Raw genomic sequence first — 21,477 nt, forward strand, 5'->3', positions numbered from 1 at the left:
AAGGTCCCAAGCCAATCTCCAGCACCTCTATGTAAGGCTGGGAAAGACCTCTGCAGGGTTGCTGCTAGTCACCATAGACCAGGGGTCAGGATCGTTTGCCCTTCCAGATGTTGCTAAACAACATGAGACCAATGGTGGGTCTGATAGTCAAGAAGGTGTTTTTTGCACATGCTGTACAGGGAAGTGAGGGGCAGATGGGGCTTGTCGACTTGGGAAGGTAGCTCATCTAAGAGAAAAAAAACTCTGGTCCTAAGCCTCCGCTGCCTTGCGGGATATTTTCAGGAAAAGAAAAGGCTAAGGAGTAAACCCTACACAAATCTGGAGTGGAGTCCCTGAGACGGTTGGATGGCTCCTTGTATGCCTCCTGGTAACTCCTGCAGCTAAGCTGTTGCCAAATGTATTGCTCCGCTTTCATTTGGACCACGTCAGCAAACCTGAGAGGGGGGTCTTGTCATCTGGGCAGCCCAGGACCACACTGCCAAGCTTGCACCCCGGGGAGGTCACTTTGGTGCTGCAAATGCAGCAGTTCAGCTTCACCCACAGAGGTCCACTTCATTGTCTCTCAAGGCAGATGTATGCCAACAACATATCCCATCAACCCCAGACTGCATGGCTAATAGTCAAGAAAGATGGGTACTGTAGTCCAACAATACCTGGAGGGCCAAAGGTTCCCTCTCCCTTGGTGTAGACAACACTTGAGCTTGATGGACCAAGGGTTTGAGACAAACAAAATGAAATACTTCTTCACACAGCACATAGTAACACTCTGGATTTCACTCCTACAAAATGTATAGATTGGAGACAAAACTAAATGGTACCCAGGAATCTTGGCTACAGTCACTGAAATAGTCAGTGTTATTTTAAAAAGCCTACGTACAATGGAAAGGATTGTGTATAGATGGAACAGATTAATGCATAAAATATAGAGAGGTTATTTAATGGTTTGAAGGATTTGAATGTGCATGCATTCTGTAAACTACTTTATTCTGAAGTGGTGCACAACAAGGTCAAACAATAAAATAGTTCACAAAATACATGCACATTAAAGTCCATCAAACCATTAAATAAAATTGTCTGTAAAACCACCATCAACCATGCAGCCAAAATTCTTGTACATCTTTTAAAATTTAGATTTGGAGACCTTTTGGTAACAACCAACAAATCTAATAAATAATAATTTAAGTTTTGCTGTCATGATTCAAGATACTATTTTGTACCAGCTAGATAGTGCACCACACCAACTCATGAATTCCTCATCTGACCTACCAATAGATGTTCTTTATATATTAGTATATATTAGCAAATTCTTTCATTAATCTGTTGCATGTATGTACTGCTTAATATTTCAAAAACCTCTAAGCCATGTATGGTCTAACCCCCCCACCCACAATATATTGTTAAAGCATTAGCACATAAACACAACCTAAAACCAATAAAACAGTAATAGAAAAACACACCAAGCTTTTAAAAGTTAATAAATGTTTTATTAACATTACACATCACAGTGTTTTTCCATATAGCACTTGCTTAAATATATAATGCAAAGAAAAAGGCAAAAATTCATTGCAATCATACCTGAGTACAAAATCTATATATACTATCATCAGACTGTTTAGTCTATATATTTGGTAGTGCTTAAAGCTTGTTGCAGTGTTACAACTGATGACACCAAACATACTAAGCCTTATCAGTGCATAACATTGAGCAGTGCATTCATTCAGTTTTTCTTCCCATCCTGTCCTAAGGACTCAGGCCAAGTCACAACTATTTTAACAAAAGACCAAATAAAAACAGATTACTTCATTAGATATAAATAAAAATTACTCTACCTCCTCTTTACCCTAAGTTCATAAATCATCATTTAGATCCTGGGAATAGTATTGGCTAACACTATCCAATAACTATTTTCTCATCTATTATATTTTAAAGCATGGTAGAGTGGAAAGGGAGAAGAATCAGCTTTTAAAAAATATATTCTGAATAAAGGGAGAATTTCATTTAAACCATGGTGACTAGCTGTGCCTTACTGTATTCTATAACATCCTCCCCATATAAAGTGCCTATATAATTCAATTTATAACTCTTGTACAGAATCCAGTACGCCCTCCCATGTGAGCCAAAAGCACTAATGTGTGCACATGGGAAAGAAAACATTTCCTGCTCCACCTGGCTGCTTCATTCACAAGCTGCACTGGAGGGTACTCCAACATTCAGAGTGGCTTTTCAGGGGCTACGAGAACCTGCAGCAGGAAGGAGGATGCGAACACACAGAACCTCTTGGATTTTGGCCAAAGTGCCTTTAAGAAGACCATACAACTATGCACATTTTATATACTGCAACAAGGTAACAGTGCAGGGTTCTTTTTTGTATATCCTCCCCCCATCAATATCTAAATCTTTGGGTGATTCATACAAAAAGTTCAGAAAAATATTTTCTGGCACATTAAGGCTAGGCAAATAGAATTCATCTGCAATGCTCAAAATTTCAGCTTCAAATAAATTACTGCAATGATTTGCTGGTGGAAACATTCTGTTATAAATTGTCTGAATCATTGGCTGAAACACGGACCTTAATTTTAGGCAATACCTTGCTGCCAGGCCATCTATGTTTAGACTTTAGCAATGTGTAATATATATATATATATACACAAGACTGGTTCTCTATAGTAAATACAAGATGGCAATGCCTATGGCAAAACAATAGTCACTCTGATTGAAAAGATACCTCTTGTCAGCAAATTTACAGCAACTTTGAAAAAGAAGTGGGCTGGTGGTGATTATAGTGATGGCTCTGATATAGTGTTGTGCATTCAATATAGGAAAAGAAGAGATACTGTTTTTTCTTATTACTACAGCTAGTAATTTAACAACCAAGAGTACAAAATCCAGCAAAAAGACAACCCATGATCTAGAAAGTTTGGGAAGTTAAGTTTCATTTCCATCCTATTTTGCCTAACCATTTTTATTATAAGAGTGTCATTGACAGATGGTCTTTAGCATGCCCTATAATTAAATATACACCAAATTTAACAAAGCTTCAACATTATGAGGTATTCTTTTTTTAGCAGCCACCTAGGCAATAGTGTCTTTTCTGCAACAATCAAATATCTTAGAGACCAAGTTATGCCTAGCTGGTATTCAAAGTTTCAGCTGCTGTTGAAGATCATGAATCGAGGCAGCCGTGGACTGAAGCTCCTGTGCCACAGTACCTTTATCTAGTAGTTTGATGACTTCAGTCACTCCACTGATTCCAAGCACACAAGGCACACTTAAAAATACTTCAGAGTTTATATTGTAACATCCCTAGAAAAGGCAAAACATAGTATTGGGTATATTAGAATTCCTGGGACCAACAGGTTAATGTTTCCTCTATTCTAAAAAAGCAAAATCAGATCAGATCCTGTGTTTACCTTCACCATTGTTGATATGGAATGTACTTTCCTTTTATCATTCAATATACTGTCTGCCAGATCAGCGATTGACAGACCAACAGACCAGGATTTTTGGCCTCTTCCTTTCAGAACTTCCATGGCTCTATATAAAAGCAAAAGAATCAGGATTTACAATGCACTTTTTTAGCAAGCAATATGCCCCCTTTATAATCTCCATACGTCACGCTTGTATATCAACAAGCGTGGTACACATTTTTGTAGTAGCCTTGTTCACATGTTGTGCTAGCCAAACTGTCTAAATGTGAACAAGCAAGCGTGAGGGTACTTGTAGTAAAAAAAATGCAGCTGCTTTGCTCCTCCCATGATTGTCCTACTTCCACACTAGCTATGCCATGCAAAACCATGGTTTGTTTGGCTTCGTACTGCATCTGAACCCAGACTCATGGTTTGTCTGCCTCAGACAAAACACAAACGGTAAGCCAAGAGCAAACCATCAGAATGCATGTGATGGCTTTCGACCAATCAAAAGGTTACAGCAAAATGGTTACCTATAGATTACATTTTCATGGCAACAGGTCTTGATCCAAGCAGACGCTAACTACATTACTTGTTGCTAATTTTATGACTAGCAGCAAAGCGTGTGTAAGGAATTTGCCACTCTTGTGTCTGCCCCCTCCCAACATCCTTAGTCATTACTTCAAGGTTTATGAGGTGTTAGCTGTCTAGAGTGGGCTACTTTCTTAGGTACAAGACACTGAGTAAAGTATACGTATTTTAAGAATAGCACTGCTGACAGATAAGACTTCAACTAGAATTTGAGGCCTTTTATACATAGCCTGATCAAAACGTGTTCAAGTAAAAATGGGGTTTAATAGGTACGTAATGAAGGTTTCCCTTTCATATCATGTCACTAGGGTGTAAATTAAAATTCAGAATTAGGCTGCACTCCTATATCAATTTATATTGGAATAAGTCCCAGTTAACTCAGTGGGACTTACTTCTGATTGTGCTGCCACATGTCTAAGTGTTTTACCTGTTAGCTAAGAGATGCTGGGCATTTTGATTTGCTATATCTTCATCCTGATGACTTGTCACTGAATTAGAAGCACTCCATGCTGCCACTGAATAGGATAAAATTACAATCAATCTTGTTTTTAAACATTTGCATTTTTATCTCAGGAATAATTTCTCTGTAGAGTGTGTGCTTTCCATTTTGCTTTTAAAGAGACCAATTGTAGGAATTCTATTCAGAGGAGTACATAACTCACAGATGTACAGAAAACACAGAATACGCAATAACCAGTCAGACAAAGAAACTGCATGAGAAGTCAGTGACAAAGCAACCACCACCGCAATGTAGTGTAAGCATAAAATATAGAATTGGAGAAGCTGTCTCTGGAACAGAACCACAAACTTCTTGTCATGGCTATCCATTAAATAAATAACAGTAATTTGAACTAAAATATCTCCATATACAGTACTTCTATTAAAAAATAATCACAATGTTTTCTGAAATTATCTCCTGATATAAAGTACACATGTAGTACCCTAAACTGCATAGTAAGCTAAGTAGTAAGTCATCATTTTACCTTTGTTTTCTCCTTGTTCACCAATAATCCAATTATCTTTGCCTCTGATTTGAGCTTTTAATAGGTTTGCAATAATGTATTGGAATCTTGCAGAGTCTAGATTACAACCAATCCCGATAACCCGACTTTTAGGAAATCCACTCATCTTCCATGATACATAGGTCATTATTTCCACTGTACATTTGACAAAAACACATTGAAAAGGGCAAATTAATTTGTATTCAGGTCAAAAAGACATAAAGGTTTCCAATCAAGTTATCATTCATCTCTTTGGCAGTGGGGTTGATTGGATATCAGTAAATTATTCATTTTAAAAACAACAGCAACATCTCCAACAAATATCATGAAGGATGTTTTAGTAAATTTGTAATCTTAACCCCACTTTCCTGGAAGTAAGCCCATTTAATATAACAGTACTTATTTCTGAGGAGACATGGTTTTGACTGTGCATTATTTTGCACAGCTTAAATATAATTAAATATATCATTAAACTTGGTTAACACAATCACACTCTACAACATTTGGTTCTGGTAGAGTGAATTTCTGCTGTTTATTACTCGTTTCCAACAAAACATGATGAGAAGCTTTGATCCTTCAGAATCACTTGTTTCTTCACCGGCACCTCTCAGAATTTATGTCCCAAGAAGCATGACCTACTGATTTTGTGAGACTTTTCCTGGTGCTTTGGGGTTAAGTAATGAGATTAACCATGCCACATCAAAACATACTTGTACACAAATATTTGCAATCACAAAACCATAGAACTGTAGAGTTGGAAGTGACCCTGAGGGTCATCTAGTCAACACCCCCCTGCAAATCTCAACTAGATCATACATTACAGGTGGCCACCCAACCTCTGCTTAAAAACCTCCAAGGAAGGAGAGTTGACCACCTCTCATAGGAGTGTGTTCCACTGTCTGACAGCGTTTACTGTCATAAAGGTTTTCCTGATGTTCAGTCGGAATCTCATTTCTTGAAGCTTGAATCATGGAAGTACTAGTTTTCCTGTTACTCACTTCTCTAAAGGAAAATGTCAAAAGACTTATTCCACATGTGTGTCAAGATATACACAACACACAAAAGGAAACTTTCTGGCCCAGTTTTCTACATTGTCACAATACTTGACCACAAGAGAGCAAACAGAGAACACCCTGAAGTCTCTGTAAAGAAATAGGTTTATTAAGTATGAGAATATTCATGACAAAGCACGTTATATCCAGGGAGCAATAAATCATAAAAAGGTAAGCGCTGCCATACCTGGTTGAGAAGCCACAAGTAGTACACTTTGTTGGCTATAATGTGCTACTGAAGGAATGATGCCTCTGAACAGTTCAACATTGCTCTGTACAACATCCAGATAGGACTGAGCATTGCCTAAAGAATTCACTGTTAGCACCACCAGCTTTGAGCCTGCTGAGGCGGAAAAATCTAAGAACACAAAGAAAGAATTTCTGCACACGTCAAGGTGAGAGTATAAGACCTATTTCATTATTATTTTTTAAGTCCATGAACTGGACAGGCAAACTTTTGTTTTATTTTAAGATACAGGGTCGTATCCAATGCTGTGCATGTGGAGTTCAACTTGTGCAATGGGACTCCCCCTTCCTTTCCTTTCCTCTCCTCACATGCCCTCAGAATCTGCTCCAAAGGTTCCTCCAACCCAGAGGATGCAAGAGGTGCTGCAGAGGAGAAGACAGGAAAGTTCTAGTGTGCAAGCAGAAGTCTGCTGTGTTAGCAGAACAGAAGCGTAGGATACGACCCATACGAGTGTAAACGGAGTCGCTAATTAAGCACTGCGCCAGAACTTTCTCAGGCATATAGTGTGTGTATACACACACACCTACATATATACACACATGTATATCTCCTGCCTTTCTTTCATCATGGAACCCATCTGTACACATGGTCTCCACATCCAGGCTCTGGCTACACTCAAACTTCCTTAGCTTCATCACATGGTGCCTTCATGTGCTTTCAGAGGTTATTGCTACGGGTGAAATGCCCTTACCAACGATTCCAAGAATTACTTAGAAAATTCACTTGAAGTATATTGGGGGGGGGGGGGGAACCACCACACGCATCTCAGAAGCCAACACAATACCTCTGCTGATTTCCACATTAGGCAAGGCAAAGATTTCCAGGTCCATAGCTGCTCCTTTCATTGTACCTTCTGAGCAGTCCAAGACAACCACTCTGTCAGCAACACCCTGGTACAAATTGAAAGCAAAGAAGTAATTATTCAGTGGAGAAAAGGTAGAATGGCATTCTGAAAGGGTTTAATACAATTCTGATTTATATATTTAAATGCTGACATACAATCCTATTTTCTACATAAGCTGCTGTTAAATTTGAGACAACAGCTATTCTCTCCCATCACACCAGTCATTTGTTTGAATCAAGCTGCCACCGCTAGAGACAATGTGCCTCTGAATCCCAATTGCTGGGAATCAAAAGTGGGAAGAGTGCTACTCCACTCCGATCCTGCTTTCAAGTTTCCCATAGTCATTGCATTGGCCACTGTGAGAACAGGATGCCGGACTAAATGGGCCTTTGGCCTTATCCAGCAGCCAGACTCTCCTGAAGATGGTCGGGCATAATTCGGCAGTCATTAAACATGCACTGAAATCCCTTCCATAGAAATCAGTAGGATGCCTGGATCATGACAAAATACGTGGAGATTCACAGAGCAATCTAAGCCTCACCAGGGCATCAGGTGAGTGACAGATCCATGCTGAAAGCAACTGTGCTAGTAGCTGTCCAGCTGCTTATATTAGCCTGCTAAAAGTCCATACAGACTGAATTCTGTTGGTGCTATTGGAAAATACACAATTTAAGACAGCATGTGCCAACTAAAAGCTATGGTTACCATGTGCTGAGAAGTTATGCAGATAGACCCTCAATGCACAGCCCTTTGCAGGCTTATTCAGAAATACATCCCACTCTATTCAAGAATAATTATTTTATCCCAGTTTGGAATCACTACAGAAGCAATCACAGTGGTCATTTCACGTAAAGTATATATATACCTTTGCTGAAATAGCCAGTGCACAAGCAAGGCCCAGATCCCCTGCTCCAATCACTGTAACTTTGTTAAATCCTCCATCATTTTTCTTTCCCTCTCCCTTGGACTGAATGTTGTCTTCACCTAAAATAACAGACAGTCATTAATATAAACAAATGTGCTCAACTTGGGAAGTTGCATGGAAAATGACTGGATCTAATGGAACAAACCAACCAAAAAAGGTTTAACTGGAAGCTATGGTGGTATGTGGAGGACAAATACATATTGTACAGCCTTCTTCATATGAATGCTAACTTCAAACCGAAGAAGAGCCCTGTTGCATCAGACCAAAAGTTCAGCCATTTCTTACAACGACCAGCCAGATGCTTCAGGGATAATGGGAGGATGATAGCCATCTCTTGCTATTGTTCCTTAATGACCGCCATTTATCAATGACTGAATCCTGCACACAGTACAGAACTTGGCTCCCAAACGAAAACCCCAAGCAAATTCCCAAAGATGATGCATACCTTCAGTGATTTTTGCAATGTAAGAGAGTAGTTCTGACTGTCTGGCTGCATCTGAAGATGATAATGAGAACAGAGGGAGCTCCTCTTCAAATTTTGCGCTCATTTCCTTTAATAACCCTATGATCACGGATTGCGGCTGAAACATATATAACAATTAGTCTCCTCCTCATCTCATTATGATATCCTTTCACATAAGTCTTAAAGCGACTTACAAGCCTCCAACAAGAGCAACTAAAAATAGGTTCCTATACATCACTAACAAAACATGCAAGGCAGAGACTTAAAACAAAACAGAACGAAAAATCCAGCTGGAAAAGTTTTTTGAAACAAAATGTATTCAGTAGTTTCTGGAAACTACAGGCAGCAGGCACCTGTTGTATCTCAAAATAATAATAATAACAATAACAACAACAACAACAACAATATAATTTATTTATACCCCACCCATCTGGCTGAGTTTCCTCAGCCACTCTGGGCAGCTCCCAATCAAGTATTAAAAACAATACAGCATTAAATATTAAAAACTTTACTAAATAGGGCTGCATTCAGATGTCTTTTACAAATAGGTTAACTGCTTATTTCCTTGACATCTGATGGGAAGACGTTCCACAGGGCAGGCGCCACTACTGAGAAGGCCTTCTGTCTGGTTCCACAAAACAGGGGCAGCCACATTGAAATGTCTGCTCTCAATTACTGTGGGCTTCTGATATTTTAAAGACTTCAAGGAGAGACTCTCCCATAAAACACAGCCATCCACTGCATATGTAAATGGCAATGTGGTCTTTCATGGAACCCTGTAGAGGTTATATGTCAGTACCAGAGCCTTTAACGTGATCTGGTACTGCAATTTTAGATAACAAACATTCTATGAACAAAAATGTCTTAAAAGGAAAAAAAAGGCAGCTCTCCACATGCCTAAATGGACTGAGAATCTGAAGCACTTTATGTACAATTACTGTGTATAGGGCTTATCAAATTTTCCCCTTCATAACTATATAAACCAGTTATCAACTTTTTCCCAGAGAAGCAGAATCAAGATAGGGGCTACACAGAAAGGAGCAGGCCTTTCTTACAGGGATAGAGGTGTAAGAGGATCATGAACCATCCCAGTGGGGAATTCCAAGTGCCTTTTCCTTTGCAAGTGAGATTTTTGCCATTCATTCATAAAAATGAAAAAGTAAAGCATTTTGGGGGCACTGTTAGACAAAACACTGCCCCTGGAATAATGCTGGTTGGCCATGCCTCTGCTGACAGAGAACCCGCAGGCCATGACTACAAATACACACGACTTTTGCTAGTCCAATAAAATAGCCTCTACTTTCTCTCACATTGCCTGTGTAGCCTATCTGGCATGAAGACAGCTCATGTTAAAAGGCACGTTTTTATACAATTAAGGTACACAATATGGATGACATAAAATTAAGACTAAGACAAACACTGTAAACCGATTTTAGTAAAGCAATAATACTATTTTACATGACATGCACAGACATCCCTTACATGACTCCAGTTTTGTAGATAGGGCAAGTATATCCTTCCCCGGGCATCAACATGCTTTCCTACAGAAATCCCCATGTTTGCAGTGGGCTTTAAGAAGCAGATTGGAGGAGTAAAAGGATGAGAATCTAAAATCCATAGGAAAATTGGAATGTTGTACGAATTACCTGTCAAAATACAAAACATAAGCAACTATCAACAACCACTGCTCCTTGACTGGTCATGTATACTTCTTAAATTTTGCACTTGATATTTAACCCATGGGTGGGCGTACTGTAGGATCTATTGTACTTTGTTTTTCACTAGAACCCCAAAGTCCATGATCTGGAGCCATAGGCTAAGAAGGCAAACATATACAGTCCAGGAATTTATTTTAAATGCCAGAACTGAGTTCACAGTCTTTTCACATGGAAAAAATCCACTCCTGGTTTCTGCACAATCTCTCCTTGTTTCAGCAGCCTGAATAATGGAAGCAGGAAGACCTTTTGTAGTTACTCTTGGACACTCTATTAGAAATATATATTTACTTATTTAAAGAATATATATGCAGCCCATCAATATGAATATTTCCAGGGCAGCTTACAAAAGATATACTATTGATATCAAGCAGGCGGTGTCACCGTATTCTTTTCAGTGCCTGCTGAAGACGTTCTTATTTAAACAAGATGTTTAGAGAGTTTGTATGAGTTTTAAGTTGTCTTAGTCTATTCTATTGCGGTTTTAAGAGCCATTATTGGTCTTGTCTGCTCAATCCACTGCAGCCTGGCTTCGCATGTCCTCACATGGTTACCCGGCCAGTCAAAGCTGTTTCCTGGGGTGTGGTTGCTGTCGCATGCTGACAGCTTGTAGGAGCCACAGATGAAAGATGAGTAAAGGGTGGGAACCAAAGGTGGACAAACTTCCCCAGAGGGAGCATGATGTGTCACCCACCAGAGGTACTACCCCACCCCAAACATCCCATTCCACTTGCAAGTCCCAATGTATTATTAGGTAGCAAACAAAAACATAGTGAACAACTTACCCTGGTATTTCACTGGAACAGTGCCACTACAATTCAAAAGGTCTTTCTGGGAACCATCCTTAAAAGCTAAAGTTCAGAACATTAATTTGTATGCATGTATAGATTACATTTTTTCAGTAGCAGACAGCACAGTGAGACTGCCCTTCTCACATGAGCATTCTCTGTTTGCACAGCTGCTGTGTACTGTGACAGGGGGGGGCAAGGCGCTGCTAAGGTTGGCACGGTGCAAATGCACTGGCGGAGTGTATCCGGCATTCCTGCCAGCAAGTTGGTACTGTGGAGATCTCTGCCCTTCCCCTCTCTATCTCGATATGCAGCAGGACACAGCCAGAGGGAGCTCATGTAAGTGGCACATCCCCACCATCTTTAAATTTTTGTCATTATTTTGTTATTGATAATACTGCTTTATTAACATCTGATATCAGAGCCATATAACTCATTATTTTAAACATTTATACACCATCAGTCTTTTTAAAACAACAAAGAAATTATGACAGCAAAATAAAAAGAGCATGTAAAATACAATACAGCCAGAAAGGAAAACAAAACAACTTCATTGGTTTGCTGCTATTTGCTTTATTTTCCTTTCTGGCAGCAAATAGCAGCAAACCAATACAAAGCTCACTCTTCCACCCCAAACTTCATAAAGGAGTAACAGTAAAGTGATTACTTAACTCAGACACCCCCAAACTTGGCCTCCAGCTGTTTTGGGACTATCATCCCATCATCCCTGACCACTGGTCCTGTTAGCTAGGGATGATGGGAGTTGTAGTTCCAAAACAGCTGGAGGGCCAAGTTTTGGGATGCCTGACTTAACTGTTGAAAGTTAAAAAAAATACACAAGGTGAAAGCACACTCACTTGGGAGTAAGCCCTACTGAATACTGCGGGCTTACTTTCTAGTAAACATACATAGGATTGTGCTGCAGGTAATATTGTGAATAACAAACATAAGTAACTGGAGTTGAATTCCTTACTTGCGTTGACTACTATTCAAACTTTTATATAGAAAACGACATTCTCACACAATCATGTTTCCAATGGGCCAAAATAATAGATGTTACTCTTACTGTAGGTATTCATGGCAAATGTGGTGTTTGGGTACAACTCATGTACGCTCTTCAGTTCTTCTATGGTCAGATCTCGGAATTTATACTGCAGAGAGAACAAGGATAATTTATTCTTTTAAGCAATTTTATATTGATGCACCCTGCCTTTAAAACTTGTCATTGTTATTAAGCAATTTAGCTTCACAGCTGAAATTGGAAGTCTAAACCACTGATTCTTCTGAACCGGAAACCTACCGTAATTCGCTTCAGTATCAATACAGCCCATTCCCATGTGAAACTCATGCTGTGTAGATCTGCACTTATTAGAATGACTGCACCTTCCTTTAATTACACCTTTGTTAGCAGTACCTTTTCGGATGTGCATTGAGTTAAAGCACTATAGATAAAATTCTGCTCACATTTGTTCTTTAACACACACACACACAACACTTTTAAGTATGTAAAGCAGAGGTGGGGAATCGAATCGGGTCAGATCCAGAACTGGCAAACCCTCCACAGTAAGGTTACCAGACATCCCCGTTTCCTGGGGACAGTCCCCAGATTTACAAATAGGTCCCCTGACAAAATCCACTAAATTCGACTGAAGTTTAAAAGTGTCCCCGGATTCATTGAAAAAAAAATCTGGTAACCTTACTCCACAGGGCTAGTTGAACAGGTATGAAGAGCTGTCAGTCACTTGATGTCAGATGACTCTAAGCGCACTCCCAGTTCTTCATTGGCAGCCATGGCTTGAACTCACCTTCCAAACATTCTTGCCATCATGATTGCAACACAGATTACACGTATTTAACACACGGAAGACTGGGCTGCCTTCCGAGCCAACATACGCAGGATTCTGCTGCTAGAGCAGAGATGGGGAACCCGTGATCCTCCTGACCAGGGCTGATGTGCGGTAGGTTTCTAGAGATCCCTACATCCTGCGTCAAGGAGCAAGTTCTGCATTTCTAGAGCAGCTGACCTAGGAGCGCTGCATGCAGAAGCCTGTGCCCTAAATGCACCCTACGATGAGGTCTTGCTTACATCCCTGCCGGCAGCGTTGGCACACATATTTCGGCAGTCTAAAGAGCCACCCTCAGCCACGGCCATGTTCCAACCCTATATAACTTGTGGTGAGCAGGCAGGCAGCTTGCAACAGCGTCTTAACCGGGGACATCCCGAGGGACTCGACGGCAAAGCGGCGTCCGTGGGAAGCCGGGGGGAGTCGCTCCCACGGGCCGCTCACCCGGCCCGCGCCCGCCCATCCCGCCGCCGCCCGCCTTGCCTTGCTCAGCCACTTCCTCAGCTGCTCCTCGGAGAACTCCATCGCAGGCGGCCCGTGCGAGGAGGAACAAGCACCGCTTCCTGGAAAGGCGAGCCGGCCGGCCGCGCGGCCTCTCCCAGTTCCTCCTTTTCCCCAGGCCCGCCCCTTGCTTAGGTAAACTGCCTAGGTTTTAAGCCAAGGAAGCGGCGGCGCCGTGCCTTGTGGGGAAGCGGGTTGCTTCTCCCGGCGAGGCGCGAGGCCTGCGCTTGAACCCAGGGCCGGATTTAGGTTTGATGAGGCCCTAAGCTACTGAAGGCAATGGAGCCCTTTAGATGTCCAGCTGGCCTTTGTCAACAACAATTGTCGCTGTTTTCTATATGCTAGATGGTAATTTATGGACCTAATAGGCATCTAAAGCCATTTGCACATGTTGCCATTGCAACCAGTCCATGCAGAATGTAGGCACCCTATATATAGACATGAGCAAACCAGTGATACAGTATTTTAGGGAGCAGGCAGGGCCCATTACTTACATCACAGGTGCCTACACAACACAAAACACTGTTGCTGTATGCAGGTTTTATTTTTTTATTTTTTTATCTTAGGAAATGTACATCCAGGTTTTTTTCCTTGAATTTTTTTTGGGCCCCCAAGAGAGTGGGGCCCTAAGCTATAGCTATAGCTTGTTTAGCTTATACATAAATCCAGCACTGCTTGAACCTTGCGGCGGCAGAAGCGGCACAGTGTTTAGGCTCAGAGTTGCAACCTGACCGGCTCAAGGGATTTTGCGGAAAACAGATGGGGAAACCGTGATGCTCCAGGCGTCGTTGGGCTCCAGAATATCTGAGCCAGCATAGCCAGGGATGGTGGGAGTTGCAGTCCTGCAACATCTGCTGCACACTGAAGTGACTGGAAGGGGGTCTCTCCCTTGGAAAGGATCCAGAGGCCTTTTTCTTTTCTTTTTAATTTTCTTTATGCTTTTCAGGTTTATACATTTCACTTATACATTTTACCATCATTTTACCATTTCAAAACTTGACTTCCTTCTCCCTCTTTCTGCGGTTCCTTAAATTTATTTTTAATATCTTCTGCATATCCAAATTAACTTAATTTGCTCATGTATTCATCTACTTTAAATATATACTCTTATAAAACTGCAGGTTATTACAATAATCCTGCCAATGTTCTTATCTGTTTACAATTTATCCGTAAATATTCAATAAACCATTTCTATTCTTTTATAAAAAGTTTGTTATCTTGATATCTTATTCTGGTAAGTTTCTTCATTTCTGCATATTCCATAAGTTTTTTAATCCATTCTTCCTTTGCTGGGACTTCTGCTTCTTTCCATGTTTGGGCAAGTAACATTCTTGCAATTGTAGCATATATCAATAAGTTTCTGTACAGTTTAGGTGGTTCTGTCCCTATAACTCCCAAAAGAAAAGCTGCTGGGTTGTTGTTTTTTTTACAAACGGTATTTTTAACATCCTTTTCAATTCATTATATATCATTTCAAAAGGTGTTTTTCACTGGCCACAGGAGGCAGTCATGGCCACCAACCTAGATGGCTTTCAGAGAGGATTGGACCAATTCATGGAGGAGAGGGCTATCACAGAATCGTAGAGTTGGAAGGGACCCCAAGGGCCATGTACTGCAACCCCCCTGCAATGTAGGAATCTTAGCTAAAGCATCCATGACAGATGGCTCTCCTTAAAAACCTCCAAGGAAGGAGAACCCACAACCTCCCAAGGGAGACAGTTCAGCTGTCGATGGCGATGAGCCATGATGGCTATGCTTTGCCTCTGCAGTTGGGAGGCAGCAAAGCCACATGAGGAAAGAGTTGCTCATCATCGAATCCTGCTTGCGTGTTTCCCACAAGCACCTGGTTGGCCACGATGACAAGAGGATGCTGCAGTTTATGGGTCACTGGCCTGATCCAGCAGCCTCTTCTTAGGTCCATATTCCCAGAAATGGCATAGGGCAACTTTTGGGGCAGCAGCCTGGCTTGTTCTTTTGTGAAGCTCTGTGGGAGAAAAATCAAGCCATAATGTTGTGATTAGGGTAAAAGTTAATTCAATATTCTACTTATTGAAGCAAGACAGTTGCATTGGGGGAGACCCCATCAGCCAGATTCTCTTCTGTGCTAATTGATGTTCTGCTCAGATGTTCTGGAACGTAACAGCTTCTGTAGGGATGGCAATGTTGCCACAGCTTGGTTCATGAGAGACCACAAGAGATTAGCTTTGAAAGGAACACCAGAAACAGCTGGTCAAAACCCCATAGCCATTCCATACTCTATTCACCTTTTCACTTTTCAACATCTCACTCTCCTTCATGCTGACTCTGCTTTTTTACACCCCAGTGGGAGATGTTGTGTTAAGATACAAATAGGCTCAGGCCTTGCAGACCCCAGACCCATACATTCCACTTCCACAGCATGAATGGTGCTATAGTTGGTAAGAAGAGAGAAAATGCTTCACAAAATAGCACAATGACAGCAGCCCCAATAGCAAGCTGCTCCGCTTGTTATGCCCATTGCACCAGCTGGTCCCTGGTGAGGTCTCCTTGGTTGGCTTAGGCCTCCAAGGCCCGGAGCAAGTGTAACTTGCTGCCCCTCCCCTCTGCGTGGACCTGGTGGCCAACAGGAGAGAAAACTGAAGTTGATTGGCTGAGCACTCCCAAGAGGGGAAAACGTTGGGAACCACTAACTTAAGGAAACTTAAGCTTTTAAATTTTGTATCTGATTTGTAACTATTCCCTCCCTCCCTGTAAATGTAGTTTATAAAAACTCCAAACCAAAATGAAATAGTTTATTTAAACAAAAACTTTTGTAACTTCTGTATCTATATGAAATGCCTTTGGTTCTATCATAGAAACTATTTTGCTGATGTCATGCTAGTTGAGTCAATTGTTACATAACAAATGATGTCACAATCTAGTTATTGCACAGTCTGGCTCATCACAAATAGCCACCAAGAAAGCCAAAGTACTGAGCTGCCTAAAACCAGCTGAAAGGTGATTTTCTTTTGTCCTTAAAAATTAGCCATATCAAGTCACATTCCATAAGTGGGAAAACTCTGAGAAATTGTACAATGATTGTTGTTGGTTGGCTGATTTTCCTTTTGGCTTTGCATCTGATGCATAGAGTTCCAAACGCTAAGGTGAGTAAACTTTGAAATACCAGTTGGAAATGCTGACCTATGTCACCCTAGTTTGCTGTTTGATGCAAAACCAAAGAGTTTGATGTGTTCAGTCACTGTTTTATATGGTTTTGTACCCAGACAATAGGAAAGCATCCTAATCATGCCAAGTACTTAACTGTCACCATCAGGACAAATGGCCTCACCTTTTAAATAGAGCCGAGACTTGTGTGCCTTTAAGAACATGTGTGCAAACCCATATAAGCCACATTACCCCACAGTAAACCATCTGAGGAATTGTGGCAATGAGAATATATGGGGTGCTGTAGTAAGCGAAAGCGCCCAAAATAAACCAGGTGTAGCATTACCCTAAGCATGAAGGAAGTAGATATGCACGAGTCCCAACCTTTATGCAATACTAGATGTGTCCTACATGTTCCACTAATCGTACTAATAAAAGCATGTTACTGGTGTTGATGGAAACTATTGAAGCTTTTTAAAACTGCAACTTTATTGCAGTGGTTCCAAAATACCTGTTAATTGTTAGGCCTTTCTCTATTTCCAGAAATCTAGGTGAGACGCCCCTTTCCTTATAGTTCAGAAGGATAATAATCTTCCTTGCTGTATTATACTGTATTGTTTTAATTAGTGTTTTTATAGTTGTTCTGATTTTGAGTGGAGTGCCCTACCTGGGTGGATGGAGCAGCCAAGTAATTTCATTGTCCCCGAGAGGGGGCAATGATAATAAAGATATTATTATTATTATTATTATTATTATTATTATTATTATTAAAACAATTGTTTATATTGATTATAGTTCAGTAATTCTTTATTGTCACTGATAAGTGTGAACTGTTTAATTATTATTTACTGTTATTTAATTTTACTGTTTACTATTATATTCTAACAGATTATTGAATATTGCTTTATTTAAGTTGTTTATTTTAAAGTTTTTGTGACTTTTTGTATTGCATCAGATTGTTATTACATGTGTGATCTTTGCTGTTTTGTTGTTTCTTCAGCTTGTAAGCTGCCTTGTGTATTGTATTGTAGAAAGTCGGTATAAAAATTAAAAGTGAAATGAAATGAAAAAGAAGCATAACACCTCAGCCTAAAGTACAGCATTCTTTGTTGCTAAGGTGTACTCAAGTTCCAACAGCTTGAGATAGATTACTGGGCCTGTGGGTGACAAGTTTCCACTTGTACTTAATATTTCCTTGTGAGCTTTCATCATATTTCTTGCTCAGCGCTGTTAGAAGAGTGGGCATGCCAAACTGGGAAAGGAAACTACCTTAGCACAACGTGGTTGCCTGTGGCTGTGTGACTGTGTGGAAGTCTTTTTGGCTGAAGCTATAAAACTTCCATACAATATTTATTTGTTGTGCACTATAGTCCCAGATGGGACGCAGGTGGTGCTGTGGGTTAAACCACAGAGCGTAGGACTTGCCGATCAGAAGGTCGGCAGTTCGAATCCCCGCAACGGGGTGAGCTCCTGTTGCACGATCCCTGCTCCTGCCAACCTAGCAGTTCGAAAGCACATCAAAGTGCAAGTAGATAAATAGGTACTGCTCCAGCGGAAAGGTAAACTGTGTTTCTGTGCGCTGCTCTGGTTCGCCAGAAGTGGCTTAGTCATGCTGGCCACATGACCCGGAAGCTGTACGCTGGCTCCCTCGGCCAATAAAGTGAGATGAGCACCGGAACCCCAGAGCTGGTCACGACTGGACCTAATGGTCAGGGGTCCCTTTACCTTTACCTTACAGTCCCAGAGCTGGAGAAGAACTCATGGGGGTTTGAGATACGTGGGAATTCTGAGGAAGGATTCAAAAGACATGAAAATTGGCCAGTTTATTAAAGAAAGGTATAGACTTACAGCAAAAAGCAGCGTGCCAGTTCTCCTTGCATCTCATGCGCAACGGACACCACCAGGCAAGAAGATGATGGACTGTCTGCACCCAAGCAAAAATGCACACATTCTTTATACAATGTAACAGCATACGTCGCATGTCCTGTGGAATTGACTCAATCATTAACCTGGGGATTTGTAAACTTGATAACAATTGTGTGTCTGGTGGTGCAAAAGCACAGGGACAACTTCACAGCTTACTTGAACACTGCCACACCACACACACACTTTGCCCCTAGTCTCCATCCACTAGCATTTGCTGCTTGAGGTGTTTGGCTCACTGTAAGTCCCATTAGCCTTCTGCACCAACCATCAGATCAAATGAGCTCCAACGTTTGGCCCAGTCAAAAGAAACAACAGATATGGTTTGGGAAAGATGTGCCTGTCCTCGAGTAGTTCAGCAGCCTCTTTGAAACTCAACATCATAGTTAACTCTAATTACTGAGTAAACTTTAGATGAAGGGGAGAAAGTGCATAGTATAAAAAGACTTGAAAAATATTGCAAATACTGTATGATATTTCACATTTGTGCACACCCACAAAATAGGTTAAATCTACTTTTTAGTTCATGCCCCAGAAAGCTTCCAATTCATCACTTTTCCAGCAAAATTGATTTAATGACAACTCACAGGCAGATTAAACATTGTTCTATCACTCACATCCTGCTGCGTTCGTCCCATATGTTGCTCCAGTGTCCCTTGTGAGGCCACAGGGGCTTGGGGGGTGGGCAGCCAGATAAGCCCTGGTGCATTAGTGAAATTCTACTTGCTCTTCTCAGGTTTCAGCCTACAAATGGCACAGATCACATTCCTGACAGTCTCAGTTTCTAGCCCCAGTGGTTGCAAAGCTGTTACGCTTGAAAGGTAGTGGTCAGTGCCTGGTGAATAGAGGTGATCTGCTGAGCATCTAAGCCCTGCATATCTCTTTTCCGAAAACCAGAATAAACAATGCAAAATAGTAAGAATGGCACAGAAAAATTATGCAAATAAGGTCTTATGCATACTTGACCCAATGCATCCTGGTAATTGATTTGCTTCTCATGCAGAATTGCCTAATAAAGAGAAACAAAAGGAAAGCTGAAGGTGTTATCCCTAGACCAGTTTGAACCTGCACACGTTAAACTCAGCCTCTGAGTCCAGCCTCAACATATGGCCCTTTTTCTATATGAATGTTGGTTGAAGAGTGAAATACTTCCCTCCAAACTTTTCGGTAATATTCTCTGTTTGGTTACAGGCTGAACCGGCAAAGAACGAAGGTGATAAGCATTAACTGGCATTGTCCTTTAGAGGAATGCAACCCAGGGCAGACTTCCCATCTTCTTTAAGAGCAACAAAGATGTTCCAGTTCAGAAGTGCTATTTAAAACATCAGCAAGAAAGGAGTTTCAGGAGCTAATGCTTACTGCAGTACTGAAGGCAATGAAGCATATTGTTTCTCTTGTTGGTAACACATAAACTGATTGCACAGCATCATGTTATATGTTTATGACCAAGTTACCTGGACTTTCAAATATGTTACCACGTTTCACGATGCGCAGGGCAAAGTGGATCTCAAGCATTACCTATAAGAGCATATTTGAAATAGATTATGCTTCTGTTTAAGGGACAATCACATAGAACGTTTCGTATCCGATACGATTTCTGATGGACTATGTACTTTTAAAATTGCCTACTACCTGCAGTAGCAAAATTCACTTGGTGTTCACTATTCTGAAAATATAATGGGTGGAAAAAGACATAAAGGTCAATGTCTGCAGAATTATTTATTTAGTCTTTTAATGCAGGTGCCGCCTTTGCCATGAAGATTTGAAGGCATTTCACAAAAATGTGAAAGTTAAATACTGTAATAGAAAGCAACAAACTTTTTAATTTTAAAGTTTAAATTTTTTAAAAAGCATGCCTATTTATTATCTGCTGATTAGCATTCCAGAATAAGCATTGTATAATGAACTATAGCACAATTATCCTATTCTTCCCATGTAAATAAGCCACACATAAAGGAGTATATAGCCCAGGGGTCAGCAAACTTTTTCAGCAGGGATCTGGTCCACTGTCCCTTAGACTTTGTGGGGAGCCGGACTAGATTTTTTTTTGGGGGGGGGAATGAATGAATTCCTATGCCCCACAAACAACCTAGAGATGTATTTTAAAGAAAAGCACACATTCTACTCATGTAAAAACAACAGACAGGCCCTACAAATAACCCAGAGATGCATTTTAAATAAAAGGACACATTCTACTCATGTAAAAACACGCTGATTCCCAGACCGTCCGCAAGCCGGATTTAGAAGGCGATTGGGCCAGATCCGACCCCCAGACCTTAGTTGCCTACCCGTGATATTATAGCCTATAGGCTATCAAAGCCTACAGGGAGATGGACTTAAATAAATACTTAACTAATTCCAGAGCTTAAGGTGTTAGCAGAGAACAGTCAAGATTATTGCATCTACACCACCAGAGGTAGTGCTAATTTATATTGGGGAAAATGTTGCAGAGCCGAGTGCTTCTGTTCAGCATTTCAGACACTTCATTCAATCCACACCACCTAGACTTTGCATTCCATGCCTCCTGAGCATACTCAGTCCTCACTGGGCAAGGGTGTTTGTTTGGTTCGTTTCCCATTTTTTTTGGCAAATATTGGTGTAACCTGGAACCCAAATACCCCATTATGTATAGATGGTGCCATTTTGGTACATAATATAAAATACTTGGAGAACTGGATTCATTATTACTATCTATGATTCTATGGTGATTGTGTGAGAAAAGGAGGTGTCCATGACAAAACCTTTAAGAAGTTTTCTCATTTAATGAATACGTCATTTCATAATTGAAATGACATTTTCAAGTCTTTTTGTTTCTCTTCAATAAAATGTGTCTATTCTGTTATCTTCTTTGGGAACATCTTGCACATCTTCCATAGTCATCCTTTGGGGTGTGAATTTCATCGCCCTGAGGCCTGATGGTTCAAAGTATCTAGTTATCTGGAAGTCCAGAGTGTCTTTGTAGATGCCTTTTATGTTTCCTTTGTTTGCTATTCTTAGCTGGACAACTCCTCAACCTCTGAAAATTTCTGCAGACACTGTGAATGTCTAACTTG

The 21,477-nt window shown here is 40.8% G+C and overlaps 2 protein-coding genes and 1 long non-coding RNA gene across 6 annotated transcripts in view; 2 read left to right on the forward strand and 1 right to left on the reverse strand.

The window, feature by feature from the left end:
• Window positions 1-21,477, forward strand: part of GTF2H1 (general transcription factor IIH subunit 1) — a gene marked incomplete at its 5' end in the record, with an annotated part of 324,820 nt that overhangs the window by 71,861 nt on the left and 231,482 nt on the right. The window lies entirely within an intron of this gene.
• On the reverse strand, window positions 1,463-13,522 carry UEVLD (UEV and lactate/malate dehyrogenase domains). 4 transcript variants are annotated; one of them, XM_079987402.1, is made up of 12 exons: window positions 13,361-13,522; window positions 12,100-12,184; window positions 11,031-11,096; window positions 10,013-10,176; window positions 8,513-8,648; window positions 8,008-8,126; window positions 7,083-7,188; window positions 6,239-6,409; window positions 4,982-5,155; window positions 4,426-4,513; window positions 3,411-3,534; window positions 1,463-3,303 (listed from the first exon to the last, which is right to left on the reverse strand). In XM_079987402.1, the coding sequence occupies exons 1-12, from the start codon at window positions 13,400-13,402 to the stop codon at window positions 3,139-3,141; spliced, it is 1,440 nt and encodes a 479-aa protein (XP_079843528.1). In that variant the 5' UTR covers window positions 13,403-13,522; the 3' UTR covers window positions 1,463-3,138. The 4 variants fall into 4 exon arrangements, with proteins under 4 accessions (XP_079843528.1, XP_079843527.1, XP_079843530.1 ...); XM_079987401.1 differs by lacking the exon at window positions 13,361-13,522 and adding an exon at window positions 13,120-13,253; XM_079987404.1 differs by lacking the exon at window positions 13,361-13,522 and adding an exon at window positions 12,839-13,088.
• On the forward strand, window positions 16,319-20,122 carry LOC307222668. The gene is made up of 2 exons (XR_013841831.1): window positions 16,319-16,500; window positions 19,616-20,122. It is a non-coding gene; the product is annotated as an uncharacterized lncRNA (long non-coding RNA).

This window comes from Podarcis cretensis, assembly GCF_951804945.1.
Source record: "Podarcis cretensis genome assembly, chromosome: 1".
NCBI classification, from domain to species: Eukaryota; Metazoa; Chordata; class Lepidosauria; order Squamata; family Lacertidae; genus Podarcis; species Podarcis cretensis.

Excerpts from the sequence above, each read along its gene's own strand:
- UEVLD (XM_079987401.1), bottom strand. The coding sequence starts at position 13,185 with ATGGCCGTGGCTGAGGGTGGCTCTTTAGACTGCCGAAATATGTGTGCC. Across the intron at positions 12,185-13,119 it reads CCAACGCTGCCGGCAGGGAT|TATAAATTCCGAGATCTGAC; the intron begins GTAAGCAAGACC and ends TTCTCTCTGCAG. Across the intron at positions 4,514-4,981 it reads TGAACAAGGAGAAAACAAAG|TGGCAGCATGGAGTGCTTCT; the intron begins GTAAAATGATGA and ends TATCCTATTCAG.